The sequence below is a fragment of the Salvia splendens genome, chromosome 2 (genome assembly GCF_004379255.2).
Source record: "Salvia splendens isolate huo1 chromosome 2, SspV2, whole genome shotgun sequence".
NCBI lineage: Eukaryota > Viridiplantae > Streptophyta > Magnoliopsida > Lamiales > Lamiaceae > Salvia > Salvia splendens.
In genome coordinates, this window is record NC_056033.1 from 13,840,761 (window position 1) to 13,858,392 (window position 17,632).

General features: G+C 42.9%; 2 protein-coding genes and 1 non-coding gene across 3 annotated transcripts; 1 reads left to right on the forward strand and 2 right to left on the reverse strand.

Moving 5' to 3' along the window:
* Positions 1-708: 708 nt before the first annotated feature.
* On the reverse strand, positions 709-3,230 carry LOC121761500 (cell division control protein 45 homolog). The gene has a single exon (XM_042157148.1). The coding sequence runs from the start codon at positions 2,663-2,665 to the stop codon at positions 887-889; it is 1,779 nt and encodes a 592-aa protein (XP_042013082.1). The 5' UTR covers positions 2,666-3,230; the 3' UTR covers positions 709-886.
* A 10,982-nt stretch (positions 3,231-14,212) lies between these two features.
* Positions 14,213-16,465, forward strand: LOC121761511. Its single transcript, XM_042157154.1, has 2 exons — positions 14,213-15,196; positions 15,873-16,465. The coding sequence occupies exons 1-2, from the start codon at positions 14,917-14,919 to the stop codon at positions 16,241-16,243; spliced, it is 651 nt and encodes a 216-aa protein (XP_042013088.1). The 5' UTR covers positions 14,213-14,916; the 3' UTR covers positions 16,244-16,465.
* An 87-nt stretch (positions 16,466-16,552) lies between these two features.
* On the reverse strand, positions 16,553-16,627 carry TRNAK-UUU. Its single transcript has one exon. It is a non-coding gene; the product is annotated as a tRNA-Lys (tRNA).
* Positions 16,628-17,632: the final 1,005 nt, after the last annotated feature.

Genomic DNA, 17,632 nt, shown 5'->3' on the forward strand with positions numbered 1-17,632 from the left:
AATTAGAAGAAAAGGTGGGATTCAGGTTTTGCATTAATTATTAAATTTCACAATATTTATGTTTTTATAATTGGCGCTAGTTGTTATGAGAAATATGGAATTATCGATAGCCTCGAAATTATTAATTAACATTTAAAAATTTGTAATTCACTAATAACTTTGTGTGCTGATCAAGTAAATCACGAAGAAACAAATTACACTACTTAAACCAAGTATGGATCTCGACGATTATTTACTTTTAAATCTATACAAGTAACATTGAGTTTCTGGTACTAGTTATAACTCTCCTCTACTAATCTTAAACACAAAAATTAAATTAATAAAAAGGAGCCCTAATTTTTGGCTCAAATATTGCAGTGATACAATCAATACTACTCTCTCCGTCCCAACTACTGTAGTTGAGTCGTATTCCTTTTTTGACAAAAATTTTATCATACCTCAAAGTTTACTATCTTCCTCTCTCTTATACTCTTACTTTATTTACTCTTATATATTGTGCCCAAAAGAAATGCTCCAACTATCTTGGGATGGAGATGCAAGGTTTTGAAAGGATATTTACGCTAAGAAAACAAGTAAATACAGAGTAATTCATAAGATATCAAGAGCTGTCCAATACATTCATATATTCAGGTGATATAGAGTTGATCAAGACACACATCTCATGCCCTCTGCTATAAACCAATTCTGGAGTTGTATTGAAAAAAGAAATTATAGCCTGGAAGTATTCAATCTAGTTATTGAATAGTGGTAAATAATGTTACATGTAAGCTAAAAAACTATTTAGAGAAATCATTAGTCTAGCAGAACAAGAAAGACATTTATGAATTACAGAATTGCTGTTAAATGAAAAAAGACACAGTAAAACAAATTTGAAACAATGTCACAATTACAATAGTTTCTCAGTTAACCTGATCATGAATGAATTTACTGCAGCCGCCTCCAAGACTATCCATGATGATTCAAAGAGCTCGTGGAAGTACTCAGCTCCAGTTTCTTCAGCTGCACTTCTGAATGCAATTCCAAATGCATTTCCATTTCGTGCACCAAGCCGTGGCTTCCCACATATACCAACTATCAGCACTTCCTTCTGTTCTTGAGTGTAGCAAACACATATCAGAGGTTTCATTCTCGCTCCCTTCTCTCGTAGAGCATCCATCAGAAAGAACCCTAATTTAGTCAGAGCCTGAGGGTGACATAAAAGCTTTGAATCTGCAGAGTCTTCAAGCTTTACCCATCTGAATTTACTCCCACTTCTTATTGATCCCTTCTTTGTTATGGCCGTGCTTCCTTGTCTGAGAACAGCCCGTTGCACCTTAATGGCCTGTCTCATTCCCAGTCCCAGCTTCTCAACCTTGTTGAAGGACAAAGCATCATATGCCACACCAAACTGCCTCGAGCCAGAAGAGCCATCCGCCTCCACAAATGACTCTAGAAGAGCTGTAACCCCATACACCACATCTGCAGCAGAGACTTTTGAGCTATACCCCTGCAATAGCAGGAAGCCCCTATAGTAGAAATCCCTGAGCCCAATCTCAGGAAGGAACTTTTGAAACATATCCTTCATTCTCTGTTTGATCTCTACACTCATGTATTGGTATTTCTGTTTGCATTCTTCTCTTGCAAACCCCATCCGAGCCAAATGAAGCTGCATATTTTTCAACCCAGGGTCACTCCAAGTCTTCAGTTTAGTTGCAACGTATGATGAGCACAGCATTGAATCAAACAAGTTCCACTCTTGCAATAACATCAACCTAGGCTCGTCCTCATAAGCAATTCTGGAAGAATCGGGCACAGTGACCTTTGTGCCATCCTTGAGCGTGACTGATGTAATAGCATCCAAGTTTCCTGAGCTGTTAATATGCTGCTCAAGTTCCATAACCCCAGCCTGGTATCTCTCTTCAGTTAACCTCTCGTGTACAAACTGGTCAGTTAAAGCCACACAAGCCAACCAGAGCAACTCATTTGTGTTCTTCCTTAGGGAATGCGACAGCTCATACATCAAGCATCCTGATGGCTTCCCATGGTAAGTTCCCATATAGTAATAGTCTCTCTTCAACTTCTTGAACAACTTATCAGGGTTCCCCTCATTTTCAGAATCTCTCCTCCTCTTTCTACCTACTTCCCCACCCTCCTCAATATCACTCTCATTTTCATCCTCACTCTCCGAATCTTCTTCAACCTCGCCATCACTGTTCAATTCACTTGCATTTGCAACAGTGGACACGTCAAAATCATAAACCAGATCAGCCTGGTTCTCATCATCCCTCGTGTAAATCACTACCACGCAGTCATTCTGGTCACTCAAATTATGTAAATGAATTGGCCTATGACTATCAACGACAAAAATTCGAGCTAAGGGGCCAATCTGCAGGTCCCTCCTAAGATCCCTATGGCAACCCCAATTAATCAACAAAATGGTTATGGGCTCATTCGAGGATGAACTCAGGTTAGGCCCTGCATACTTGTGGATTTCCTTGAAACTCGAAACTGGGTAGCATGCATACCTAATTGAATCAGATTCAAGAACATTGCCTATAATTTTCAACGCACAGAGTGAATCAACATCTGACGTTGAAGGGAAAATTAGAAGAGGGGCAGATGAAGCTGAGGCTATTGCGGACTCTCTTAGCCGTGCGTAAAACGACTCAATACTTAGCTCCCTCATTCCCAATCAAAAACTGGAATTCAATACTACCCCCAAACAAAACCTAGATCCAATCAACAAGAAGGGGAATAAGAAAGAAAATGCATAAAACGAGAGAAAGGGGGAATTTTCCTAAATTGACAACCAGCAAATATCAAATTATATGAAACCCTCAATCAAACAACAAAAGAGGGGTTTATAACAATTGTAATCTACCCAGGGTTTTGCTAAGCCAAAGCACATTCGCGAAGTCCATGATTACAATCTGGAATCAAAATCCCACCGAAAAAAAAAAGACAAATCTTTGCGACCAGTTCCCATCGAATAGCGATGAGTCACCTCAGCTACGAGTCAAACCCGACCCAAAAAAAATGCACAAAATTTACAAAGCACAATCGATTATCTTGGGGCCGACATAGACACTGAGCTGACGCCGAAAAACACGACGAGAACTGATTCAGGGTTTCGCAAATTTACCTGAATTTCCCAGATTCAGGTGCGGTTGCTGCTTTTGGTAATTGGACATGAAAGAGAGAGGGAAGGAGAAAGTGGTTTGAAACTTTGAATTAAATTTGACTGTGGTTACTGTTAAGCTGGCTGTGGAGATTGGAAATTTGGAAATGTGTTGAAATTTCGATTTGCCTCCATAAATTGGCGCTGCATTTAGGATTTAAACATGTTTTGTTCGATGCTTCTCATTAAGGGTGAGCAAAAAAATCAGAAACCGAATATCCGAACCGAACCAAACCGAAATTTTGAAATTCGGTTCGGTTTTTCGGTTCGGTTCAGTTTTAAAAATAAAAAAATTTCGATTTTTCGTTTCGGTTCGGTTCGGTTCGGGCGAAGAAAAAAACCAAAAAACCGAATTATATATATATTCTATTAATTTAATGTATTATATTATATATAATATATATATTCTTTTAATATATTCTACTATATAATATATATTATATGTATTATTAATTTTATATTATATAAAAAAATTCTATTAGTATATATAAAATAAAATAAAATACACATATATAAATATATATTTATATTATATTTATTTTTTTCAGGTTTTTCGGTTTTTTTTTCGGGTTTTTTCGGTTTTGTTCGGGTTTTTTCGGTTTTTTAAGTTCGGTTTTCGGTTTTTCGGTTTCGGTTTTTCGGTTTTTCGGGTTCGGTTCGGTTTGGATTTTGAACTAAATTCAGTTTTTCGGTTTTGATTCGGTTTTGGCAAAAAACTGAACCGAAACCCGAATGCACACCCCTACTTCTCATAGTTCAGATCCTCAAATAGTCTAATTAAATACTCATTAAAATAATTGGGCTAAAAACTTAGTCATTGGAGGAAACTGACCCATCTATTTATTCATATTATTCATATTGGAATTGCATTTTTCCTACAAGAATTAAAATACAACTAAAACTCACCTTTATTACTAATAAATTATTAGAGAAAATAAACTTAAAATGGTGATAGTAAGGGAAATGTTATTAATAATAGTAAAGTAAAAAACATTAATATTACAAATGGACTAATTTGATAGACTAATAACTAATTCAAAATGATTAAACAAATTCATTTTTATGGAACGGAGAATATATTTATTCAAAATAATAAAACACAATTTAGTTTCGTCATTGAAGAATATGGTGTACATATGTTAAAATTTTGTAATTGTGTATATAAGTCTACTAAATAGAATATAAGTGAAATAATAATCTTTTGAAAATTTCACAAGATAGCTATAAAATTGTACGTGAATATTTAGTTTGAGCACATTATACACATTTAGAGCATTCACAATAGCGGACATCCCACTGCCTAGCGGCTCGTCCGTCGCAGACGTCCACTATTGCATGCGGCGAGAGGGTGACGGACACGAGGTCGTCCGTCGTAAAAGGCGGACGTCCGTCTCCTTGTCTGTGCGTTCGTCCGTTATTGTGGGCAGGCGACGGACAAGAGGTAGAACGTCCCATTTATTTTATTTTGTTATTTTTTTATTTTTATTTTTAATTTTTTTTTATTTATACTCAATATTTACAACTCATTGCATTGCATTTTTTGTATATTTGATAAACAACAACAATTAAAATGAATTAATCATAATTTTCAATTTAGTTTATTGGCTAGGGCGTCGGCTAGTCCTAGTGCTTGTCCACTATTGTGCAGTGGAATGTACTAGTGATGTGGCAGTGGAGCGAGATGTCCTAATGACGTGACATAAGGTGTTTTTGGGATGTCCTAGTGCTAGTCCGTTAGGATGTCCACACTTTGTGGATGTTCTTAACCATCTCTGATTTTCCTCGTCCATACATGATTTATAAGAACAATAATTTCTCTGAAATGGGAAAAAGGTACTCTTTTGTTCCATATAAATAGACATTTTTTTCATTTTAAGTGGTCATATAAAAATAGTCTACTTCTATTTCCGATAACTTCTTTCTCCCTAATCAAGTGGACTTCATTCTTCAACAAAATTTATGTCATCCCAAAAGTGTCTATTTTTATGGGATGGAAGGAGTAGCAATGCAATTCGCAAATGAGAACAAGGTACATAAACAGATAAATTGAAGTGCAATAACCAAAAAACGATTCATCTAATGATACAAACAACTCATATCTATTCCAAAACAAAAGTGATAAAGAATGAAATTACTAAAAAACACCTGAAAAAAACATAAACTAACACCACACCATATTTATTGCGGAAAGTTAACAAGAATGAGTAGAGGAAGCAAATGCTGAAGAATCGATCGTTGGTTTTTATCACCGAGGAAAGCAGTATTGCTACAAGAAAAAAAGCAAGAGATGAGACCAGAAGCACGTCAAAGGCTTGAGCACTAAATAGATTGATAGAGTTTGTGGTACGGCACCCCCGTCGGCTAGGCTCAAGGAGCGCGGGGCGTCGCAAGATGTGGAATTGGATGCCGACACCAACGTGCCGGCGAAGCAGCGAGGGACGGAAACAGCGCGAAGGGATCGAGCGGAGAGAAGGCAGACGAGAAGGCCTTCGCGCTATGGCGACTTTGTCATACGTTGAGTGCATATCACAAGATTATATTTTAAGTTAATTAGGCGTCTTTTATTTTTGGTAATTAAGTAGGAATAATTTAAGTTTATTATTTTAATAGTTGAGTGCTCGTTAAGCTCCTTTCCGGGTTTTCTTTGTTGATTCTCTCCCGCATCGGAGTCGAATCAACCCTAGGGTCCTTAGCTTATAAATAGGCGTATACTTTAATTTTTCCCTCAAGAAATAAAATCCTTTTTTACGCAATTTATCGTTTTTTTTTCCTTCGTGCACAAAGCACGAACCCTAGAATTTGACGCCGGATTGATCGACGGGCAAAGCTCCCGCGACGTTCGACGCGATTTCGTATCGCTTCGGAATTTTAATCATAACAAGTGGTGCTTTCATCCTGAACTCACGGAAGCATGTCGGAACGTACGTAACTGATGACTATCCGCGGTCTGGAGCCGCTGCCTCCGTCCACGAAACCAATGGACGTGGGGTCTATCGCGATGGAACACGTGCTCGCATCGTTGGCACGCATGGAGGCGCAATTCAAGGATTTAAAAGAGGGCATGCAGCATGATCGCGGCCCAGTCACGACGACCGCGCCCCAGCGCCCCGATCCAGAACCGCCGTCGGGGAGGTTCGGTCTGCCTTCCCTCGCGCCAGCAACCAGCGGGTCTCATCCTGGACCCTCGCTACCCATGCTGGGCGAATCTGCCACTGGCGGGTTTCTAGGGTTTCCTTCGAACCCTAGCCAAAATCTTGGAGTTCCGACGGCGTCGAGCGGAAATCTCCTGGGTTCCAGCCGAATCCTAATTTGGGGCAGCACACGCCTGCGTCAGGGGGGTATCCGGGGTTGCAGCAGCAGCCTACACTCAACCCGGGGATGGCAGCGTGGAAGGGTCCGCGCTCAACATCGTGGGATCCCCCGGGACTGAATTCGGAGGGGGATTTCCAACGTCAACCGACGAGTTGGGATAATCCTGCTGTACGCCAAAATTATGGTCATCAGCCCGAGTTCTCGAGACAGTTTAAGATGCAACAACCTCGATTTGATGGCTCGGATGCGGCAAACTGGATTTCGAGAGTGCAATACTACTTCGAGCACTTGCTGATGCCGGAGGATCAGCGATTGCACTATGTGGTGATGTTATTCGACCCCCAGCCTCATAATGGGTTTTTAACTATCGCGCGAATAACCCGCAGGTACGGTGGCCGGATTTTTTGGAGGATGTGCGTCGTCGATTCGATCCCCAGTACTTTCGGAACTTCATTGGCTTGATTGCCAAGTTGTGTCAAACGGGGTCCGTGGCGGAGTACCATACTGCTTTTGAGACGATGCTTAACAGGGTTCGCGGGGTACCGGAGTATATTCTGCTCCCGATTTACATCGAAGGTCTTCAGCAACCGGTTAAAAATCAAGTTAAACACCAGAATCTAGCTTCGGTGGCAGCGGCAATGGCTTTGGCGACGGAGTACGACAGCTGTTTGGAACGCCCTGCCCCGGCGACAGGCGGACAGCATCGTGTATGGCAGAACCGCGACCCGCGACCACAGGCACACCCACATCAACAGTTGGCTTTGCCGGCACCCCCCGTTCAGCCTAATCGGCCCCCTCTGGCAAAGGCCTCGGAGTATGGCAAGTTCCCGGTGGTACGATTAACAGCGGCGGAACGAGCAGAGCGATCTAAGCTCGGTCTATGCTGGTATTGTCCGGAGAAGTGGGTTGCAGGACACTCCTGCAGGGGCCGCTTCTTGGTATACATGGGGGCGGATATGGATTCCGACGAGGAGACAGAGGATTTCCAGGTGGGGCATGATGAGACGCCAGTTATATCTGCAGATTTATCTCACACCTACGCCCTGGATGGCCGGCAGAGAGAGGATGACATTGAGTTACGGAGGTTGATTGGTGACCGCACCGTGCGAGTGTTGGTGGACACAGGGAGCTCCCACAATTTTTTGCACCCTGATGTAGCGGAGGAATTGGCCCTTCCCCTAAGGCAGATACGACCCTTCCGGGTGTATGTAGGAAACGGAGAGTCCTTGTTGTGCTCTTTCGCCATCGTCCAGACCAGATTAGTGATTCAGAAACATGTATTCTTAGTCGACCTACACATCCTGCCCGTACACGGTCCTGATGTGATTTTGGGGAGGATTTGGCACAAACAGATGCGCAGGGTGACAAGCGACTATATCGACGGCACACTAGAGTTTACCAGAAATGGGAAGAGAATTTGTCTTAAACTTGTGCCCCCGTCAGGGAAGGAGGTCTCTTCGAGGACATTCTCGTCCTTGTTGACGCTGCAAGGGGGAGCGGAGTTGTATGAATTAGTACGGGCTCCGTCAGAGAATGATGATTCGGCGGCGGCTGACTGAGCAGTGTCGTTTCCCCGGGACATCCCGGATGAGATTCGGAGCGTGCTCAAATCGCACGGTGAGGTATTTGGTCTACCGACGGGCATCCCCCCTAGACGCCGCTTTGATCATAAGATACACCTATTACCGAACTCTAAACCGGTGAATGTGAGGCCATACCGTTATCCATATTTCCAGAAGAATGAGATAGAGAAGCAGGTGCAGGAAATGTTAGAGTCCGGTTTGATTCGCCCGAGCCAGAGCCCATTCTCATCCCCGGTTCGGTTGATCAGGAAGAAAGATGGGTCATTCAGGTTTTGCATCGACTACAGGGCACTGAATGCGGCAATGGTACCCGATCACTTTCCCATCCCCACGACGGACGAGCTGTTTGACGAATTGGGAGCAACAAGGTTCTTTACGAAGTTGGACTTGCGTTCAGGCTACCAACAGATTCGTATGAGCGATGAGGATATCTTCAAGACAGCATTTCGTACTCATGACGGCCACTTTGAGTTTTTGGTGATGCCATTCGGGCTGACGAACGCTCCCTCAACATTCCAGGCTGCGATGAATGAAATCTTCAGGCCACTTTTGCGGCATTCGGTGATAGTGTTTTTTGACGATATACTCATCTATAGCTCGTCGTTGCTTGCCCATGCCCGTCATATTCATGAGGTTCTGTCTATCCTCAAGACTCATCATTTTTTTGTGAAGATGTCGAAGTGCACGTTCGCTTGTTCCACGGTGGAATATCTAGGTCACCTTCTGTCGGAAGGTAATCTGAAGGCAGACCCGGGAAAGATTGAAGCTATGGTGGCGTGGCCGGAACCCAAGACTGTGAAGTAGTTACGAGGCTTTCTCGAATTGACAGGGTATTACCGTCGCTTCATTGAACATTATACATCCATCGCGGGCCCCTTGACAGAGCTTTTAAAAAAGGATAGCTTCGAGTGGACTCTAGCGGCTGCCGACAGCTTCGCGGCACTGAAACACGCAATGTCGTCCGCCCCCGTCCTTAGGCTTCCAAACTTTGAACGGACCTTTTACGTGGAGACTGATGAATCAGATTTCGGGATCGGGGCAGTTTTGCTTCAGGACGGCCATCCTTTGGCATTCTTTAGTAAGAAATTGGGTCCAAGGCGGCGAGTCACATCGACCTATCATAAGGAGTTATATGCCATCGTTGAGGCGGTGCAGAAATGGCGGCAATATTTGTTGGGCAGGGAGTTCGGCATTCGCAGCGATCAGAAGAGTCTAAAAGAATTATTGCAACAAATAATTCAAACACCAGATCAACAATTTTACGCACGGAAATTGATGGGGTACAAATTCCGTATTGAGTACAAGACCGGCGCATCCAACAAAGTGGCGGATGCACTGTCCAGGCGAGATGTCAACGTCACAGAGTGTGAAACGGCGTCCTCGGCAGACGGGGGATCGACGGTGGAGGCCGCGAACAACACCACTTCCGCAACTTCAGCGGATGATATCGGCCAGGCGCTTATGGCCATCGCACACCCGATTCCGGACATCTGGGATTTGCTGCGACGTGAGACCCAAAATACAGCTGACTTGATTGAGTTACAGGAGGCACTACAACATGGAAAGGCGGACCCAGCGATTTCCCTAGTGGATGGCTTGTTGTACTTTAACCGTCGCGTATATGTGAGCCGAGACTCCGAAGCCAAAATACCCATCTTACACGAACATCACTCGTCTCCAACTGCGGGTCACCCGGGCGTGGATAGGACGTTTAAGCGTATTGCGGCCTCGTTCTACTGGAAAGGGATGCGTAAGGAAGTTAAGAGGTTTGTCAACTCTTGTTATGTTTGCCAAACCACGAAATACTCTACTCAGAAGCCGGCAGGACTGTTGCAACCATTGCCGATTCATTTACAAGTGTGGGAGGATGTTTCGATGGACTTCATCACTGGGCTCCCACCGTCTCGCGGTTACACGGGCATCATGGTCGTGGTGGATCGCCTTTCAAAGTACGCTCACTTCGCTTTACTGCCAGTTTGCTACAATGCTTTGAAGATCGTGAACTTGTTCATCGAGACGGTAGTCAAACACCATGGGTTTCCTAAGACCTTGGTATCGGATTGGGACCCTGTTTTCTTGAATGAGGTTTGGGAGGAGATGTTGAGGTTGAGCGGCACTAAACTTTATTTTTCCACAGCATATCACCCACAAACAGACGGCCAGACGGAGGTTAGGAATCGAGGACTAGAGCAGTATCTCCGGGCGTTCACCGCAGATAGTCCGACTAAGTGGGCAAATTTTTTACCGTGGGTCGAGCTCGCCTTGAACTGTTTCCATCATGAGGGCTTGGGAACGTCACCTTTTGAGGCTCTGTACGGACGCGAGCCCCCTTCCTTGATTGTGGCGCAACACTTGGCACGGACTCCTCCTGATGTGGTAGCGCAGCTCCAGAAACGACGGGAGATTATCGGGTTGCTTCGGCAGAATCTAGATAGGGCGCAGCAGCGAATGCGAAAGGCAGCAAATACGCTTCTTCGCGAGGTGGAGTTTAACGTGGGGGATAAGGTTTTGCTCAAGCTTCAGCAATACAGGCAGCATTCCGTAGCAAAACCGTTGTCTTCCAAGTTATCTCAGCGTTATTATGGCCCTTTCGAGGTGCTGGAACGGATTGGTGAGGTGGCCTACCGCTTGGCACTGCCCGAGGGAAGCCGTGTGCATAATGTGTTCCATGTAGGGCTGTTGAAGCCGTTTGTGGAGAATGCTAGGGGGGTGTCTTCAGAACTACCGCCCGTATTCGCCATGGGTAGGCCAGTGGCACGGCCTGTGCGCGTCTTAGACAGGAGAACGGTTTGGCATGATGGCGCGGCGGTAGAGGAGGTTCGGCTCGAGTGGTCGGATGACTCGGGGGATAGCCCCACTTGAGAGCTAGCGGACTTGGTACGCAGAAAGTTTCCTTCTCTCCTTGAGGACAAGGAGCATTGCGATGGGGGGGTTGTTACGGCACCCCCGTCGGCTAGGCTCAAGGAGCGCGGGGCGTCGCAAGATGTGGAATTGGATGCCGACACCAACGTGCCGGCGAAGCAGCGAGGGACGGAAACAGCTCGAAGGGATCGAGCGGAGAGAAGGCAGACGAGAAGCCCTTCGCGCTATGGCGACTTTGTCACACGTTGAGTGCATATCACAAGATTATATTTTTAAGTTAATTAGGCGTCTTTTATTTTTGGAAATTAAGTAGGAATAATTTAAGTTTATTATTTTAATCGTTGAGTGCTCGTTAAGCTCCTTTCCGGGTTTTCTTTATTGATTCTTTCTCGGATCGAAGTCGAATCAACCCTAGGGTCCTTAGCTTATAAATAGGCGCATACTTTAATTTTTCCCTCAAGAAATAAAATCCTTTTTTACGCAATTTATCATTTTTTTCCTTCGTGCACAAAGCACGAACCCTAGAATTCGATGCCGGATTGATCGACGGGCAAAGCTCCCGCGACGTTCGACGTGATTTCGTATCGCTCCGGAATTTTAATCATAACAGTTGGTCTAACCTTAGGCTCGTTTGAGAGCGGTCCCGAGTGTATGATGAATGATGTTTTCAAAGTAGTTGAACTTTTCCCTGCTTTGCTATTTTGATCATCTCTCACTTTGTTGAATATGTGTGTGAAATTTTAAGAGGGTCGTTGTCATCTCAGTCCCCAAATCCTGGAAACGTCGCTACTTTTTCATATTACATCAATGAGAAGAGCTGTTTACTTTGAGGTGATTGACAATACTAGAGTGGAAATCATGTGTACAGGGAAATAAACTCTTAGGGCATCCACTATAAGGCGGACACTTCCAATAGGCCCCCTTTTTTTTTATCCACAACCCCAGTTTATTTGTCCGCGCTCATAAAAAAAAGTATCCACAGCTATAAGGTGGACACTTCCAATAGCCCCAAATTTAGCCACTTTTTATTTTATTTTTTTTCGTTTATTTTAAATCAATTATAATTAAAATTATCGGAATGTAAATAATTAGAAAACGAGGTAATTGGGACCGAATATTCGTTGTATTGGAAAGGGTAAAGTTATACAACGAACATTTTAAAATAATACAAATAAAAACACCACCGTCTACTCGGTGGGCGAGCCGCTGCCGCTGCTGTAGTCCCCGGCTATGTTGTGTCTAGTACGCTTCGTCCCATGAGCTCCTGTCCGCTCTTGCACACAGATGGCCTTGAATTTCGGACAGTGCTCGAGAACAAGATACTCCTCCCACATGGTGAACTTCGGCCAGCCTTCCGTGTTGAATTGGGTCATAGACAACGCCTTCACGTCGGCTTCGCTTCGGCCACTCTCGGCACTGAGCAGGTTGTTCTCGTATATGCCCGCGAACCGCTTAGTTGCATGCAGAATCCTAGACCACTTTTTGCGGAGCTATTTCCCGTCACGCGGTTTGGCGCCTCGAGGTTTGAACCCGTTGTATGCCAACAGGACGCGCTTCCAAAAGCTCCCATCGGTCTGATCGGTGCCCACTATGGGGTCCGATGCGACGGCATCCCACGCCCGCGCCACAGCAATGGACTCCGCTTTGGTGTAGTGCGTGGCTCGTCCACCGCCACCGCTGCCCTCACCGCCACCGCCGCCCTCACCGCCACCGCCGCTGCCGGCGCCGCTGCCACCGCCGCTGCCGCCTTTTCCGCCGCCCCCGCCGCCACTGCTCCCACCCACCCCATCGGACCCGCCGACTCTCGTCGGAACGGACGTATCCACTCGTGCTACCGGCGTATCCGGTATGCCCAGACTGAGCAGACCCATCATTGTCTCCAGTGCATCTCGATCTGCATCGGTGAAAGGAGATTGGCTGGAATGGAAAGGGGTCTCCGGTCGCGGATGGTTAAGCGCGTCCAGGTTGGGTCTGTAATCTCCAAATGCCGAGCGGCTCAAATTCCTCTGAAAAGGTTGGGGCGTGGGACTCGACCTCCACGGCTGAGATGGAAGAGGAGTTGGACTCGATCCCCACAGAGAGGGAGTTTGACTCCAACCCCACGGCTGGGAAGGATAGTCGTCATATCCCGATTCGTCAGTGTCGGGTGATTCGTCGTCTCCACCGTGCACTTTTTTAGATTGAAAGTGTAGAGAGTGAATTAATGGAGAGTGTTTGAAAATGGTGTAAAATGGGTGGTGGGGGGGTGGTATTTATAATACAATTTTCGAAAATAAAATAAAATAATAATAATTTCCGAGGGGCGGCCGGCGCGGCGAGGCGTGACCGGCGCGTCCTCGCACTCTTCTCGTCGGAGGGCCCTCCGCCCCAGAAATGGCGGCCGCCTCGGGGCGGACGCTGCCTGCACTATAGGCCGGCGGGGCGACGACGGAATGGGCCAGCCGGCACGCCGCCCCTATAGTGGACTGAAATCTTACAGGGACGGATCTAATGTGATTATGAGGGGAAAATGCCTTCGCTCAAAATTTTCATATTTATGTATGAAACATATTATTGAAAAAAATAAATATTGATTTCTTCATTAAATGCCCCTCCTCAAATACTTCAAATATATCGAAGATCATTTCCTGAGTCAATCCCTGAAATCTTACACTTTTATCCGAACGACCCAGTCTCAGGCGCAACCTAAAGGCGTGCCATGATTATTGTCATGGCTTCTAGAACCTTCCCAAATCGAAGATCGCCCCATAGCATTTCCTTGAGGGTGGGGACAAAGAGTCTAATACTATGAGCAGTACTCCTTCCGTTTACGAATAGGAGTCTCGTTTACTTTTTTACACTTGTTTTATAAAAATGATATTCTTCATGTCACGGGTTTTAAGAAATGTAATAGAAAGTGGATTTAAAAAGTTGGTGGCACGTGGGTCCTACTTTTATATATTAGTTTTATAGTAATAAAATGTGAGTGTGAATGAGTTAGTGGAATGTAGAGTCCACTATAAAAAATGATAAAAGTGAAAGGTGACAAATTTTTAGGGACGGACGAAAATGGAAATATGTGACAAATTTTCAGGGACGGGTGTAATAAATAGTTAAAGTGAAGAAATGATAAAGTAGACAAGATTCTTGTCTACATTATTCTCTCTTTTTCTTTATCATTTCTACCCTTAAACTATTTATTAGTATCATTTTTATAAAACAAATGCAAAAAAGAACAGAACCCCTGTTCGTGGAGGGATGTTTGCCAACATTCAAATTCGATCCCCACAAAATTGTAAAATCTGCATTTTGCATTTCCTAAAACCTTGTGATAAATTTCATAATTCTGTGTGCCAAAACCCAACAACTCAAACTATTTTGAGTTGGTGTATGAAAAGTTCACTACACAACTAGACGAATGGTTGAATTCACTCCCCAATAATAACTCCTCTTCTCCGCTGCCTCCCCCGTTGCCGCCGGCCGCCCCTGCCAAATCCTCATCAGACAAGCCTAGCCGGCGCTAGATCCGACTTATGAGTTTCCAGTATGATTTCAAATCTGTAATCTTGAATTGATGGAATAATAACCAGAGTCCAGAGAGAGAAGTGGGGTTTTACTTTCTTTTTAGCTTTGCAGCTCACTTTTTTTCACAGATCTGTTGCCTTAACCCCTCGCATTCAGCTGAAAGAGAAGTGGGGTTTTACTTTCTTGGAAGAGGATAAATAGGAATTCAAGATTCTCCTCCATCGCATACCACCTAGTTCAAAGATTCGATTTTTCTTTTTTTCTTTTCGAACACAGTTTCTTACTCGACTCTGAATAGATATCTAGAACGAAAGGGTTTTTATCAATCTAGAAAACGATTTGCTCTCTGTACTTCTTCTTGCCCGCACATTTCTTGAAAAATTCTACCCGACGGCGATGTGGGGTTTCCTTATTTTCCATGAAAATTGATCCCAGTTCAGAAAAAATTGAAACTTGGTTTAGCCTTTTGGGATAGGAGTGATTTTGGTTGTTACAAAGATGATTCCTTTGTTCTTTCTGGTTGTGAGTGCGGAGGGTTTGATCGCATTCCTTTTAATGGTGAAGATTGGTCCGTTTAGGGAGCTTGTGATAAAGGGTTTAGATCAAGTGAAGATGAGAAGGGCTACAGTTCTAACCATTGCTGGAACTATCTTTGCCATTTTGTTGTCTGATTTATATAGCATTCTCAATATTCAGAACAAGGGCGCCAAACATGGCACTATGACGCCAATGGATCAAGTTCTTTGGAGGACAAACTTGCTAGAGGCAACTCTTATGGGTATGGTTCTTGCATCCTTGGCTGCTTCATGGATCATGTTTTCTTGTTTTAGTTCTTGACTGATTCATGTATCCTTCCAATTCTGTATTGTTTCGTTAATGTCTATGTTAATTGTGTGTATGATGTAGTGAAATGTGTTGGTTTTGTGTTTACTGAGTATGTCTAGAATTACTCTGTCAGAACTAAATGCTACTAGGGAAAGACTCTTGAGTGGATGATACTCACAATATTTGTAAATTCGTAGCTTAAAGTAGTGAAAAGAGTTGGAATAAGCAAAGAAGGGGGAGGCAGTGAAATCATGTGGTGGAAAAGTGATAATTTTGCCTTCTTAGATTTTCACATTTTTTTGCTTATATTGTGAGGGCTTATCACATGATTTCCAGTTTGTTTGTGTGATTTAGTGTTATACTCATTCTCTCTTTAAACATGTAAACAACGATGATCATATCCAACCGGCTTTGCATTTGTAAGGGAGAGGGGAAAGATGAGATAGAAAGTGTCATTTTCATCTAAATTATATATTTGCTCATGGATAGCTGTGTGTAGTTTTACTGAATAAAAAGTTATGAGATGATTTTAGATTTTTGTTACTAATGGTAAACGAATGGACTCCCTTATGCCGTTGGCTCGCTGCAATGCAATACTGTCTCAACATTGACTGTATATGATCTTGCAGGCTTTTCTCTGTTCCTCGGGTTCTTGATTGATCGTATGCATCATTACATACAGAAATTGATAAAAGTGAGGAGCGACACCGGAGTTTCAAAGCAAGAAGTGGAGAATCTTGAGAAAGAGAAGCTGCAGCTGAAGGCCAAGGAAGAAAAAGCTTCTGCTGAAGCCAAGAAGATACGGAAGGAGATATCGAGTTTGACTGAGAATTTGAACAGGCTAAAGTCGGAGTCAGCTGAAAAGGACAAGAAAGTCGAGACTGCAGAAGGCCACGTTGCTGCACTCCAGAAACAAGCAGCAGATCTACTACTTGAATACGACAGACTTTTGGAAGATAACCAGAATATTCAGAACCAAGCTCTAGGTCACAGAAGTTGAGGGTTGGAATCAAATCTTGAAATTTCATTAAGCATCAGGAATTAGAGGCACGTTTTCGTGGAATAGATTGGGGATTAGTGTGTTCACATATTATTTTGTTCGTTTCACAGATTAGTTGTCAGTGTTGCTAGACTTCTGATTTTGCTCAAGTTTCTACTACCATTGTTCATTTGAGTTTTCACATTGAATCTAAGCCAAATAGAACCATTCTTGTTTTTATTACAGACATAAATGTATATTACTAAAGAAAAGAGGAAAAGACAAGAGATAGGCTATCAGGTCTCTGTAGCAGAACTCTTCATCAAAAAACGCCGTCTGTGGTAATCGAGAGCCCACGACCATGTGGTTAAAAGCCACGCGCTCTACCAGCTGAGCTAAGACGGCTTGTTATTCATAATAATTCTAAATAAATTATACGCGTCACAAATACTGATCTTGCCTATTAAGTGATCAGTATTAGTAGGTTTTTATTTCGTGTTCATCAGAAAAGTTTCTGCTGAATACATTGGCAATCGTCATGAAACAGACAAAATACTAAATTAAGGCCCTAATTAATACTCCCTAGTTCATCCGTCTCACACTCCCATTACGTACTTACTTGGTATTTATTTTTGGGTTATGTTATTATAGTTGAGTCATTTTTAGTTTGACATAAAAATTATCATATTTTATATAATTCTATTTTTAAGTTTATTTATTTATTTTATTCTCTCTCCTAATTTGTTCTCTCATCATTTATGCATTTTCACTTTTATATTTTACATTCTTTCTACTTAATTTACTAAATGCATCATTCTTTAATCTTTGTGTCCAAAAAAAACACTTCAACTATAGACAAATGGAAATAGCCCTATAAGAAATCAAAATCAAATTCGGTTGATATTACAAAAGTTTTTAGTGACTGATTGTACGGTAATGATAATCAGTAGTGTATTTATGTGTAAACAGGAAGGTATAATTGTCCCCACGAGTTTCTTATAATATTATATACGAAAAGTAGCGAAAAATAAAAAGAGAGTTGACTCTCACCACTCCTAATCTCCTATTGATGGCGATGCTACATGCTCCAACATGACATTATGTAATTATTTGTCTTAATTTAAAATCCAAAATTCTGGATATATCACTAATAATAACACAGCAGACTTGAATGATGAAAATAGTCAATTCCCAAAATTGTTCAAGAAAAAAAAATAGTCAATTCAGCTTTACTTGATCATACATCACACAGTATTAATACCCTCCTACATTAAACATAATTAAGTAATTTCAATAATGTGTATTTTTACGAAGAGTGATGATAAACAACCAAATTTCAATATCCTCCTAAACCCTAAATTTCAATAAACAACCAAATTTTGTACAATCAAAATAAAATTATATTAGTAA

Coding starts and splice junctions, on each gene's coding strand:
- LOC121761500 (XM_042157148.1), bottom strand. CDS start 2,665: ATGAGGGAGCTAAGTATTGAGTCGTTTTACGCACGGCTAAGAGAGTCC.
- LOC121761511 (XM_042157154.1), top strand. CDS start 14,917: ATGATTCCTTTGTTCTTTCTGGTTGTGAGTGCGGAGGGTTTGATCGCA. Junction 15,197..15,872: donor GCTAGAGGCAACTCTTATGG/GTATGGTTCTTG, acceptor ATGATCTTGCAG/GCTTTTCTCTGTTCCTCGGG.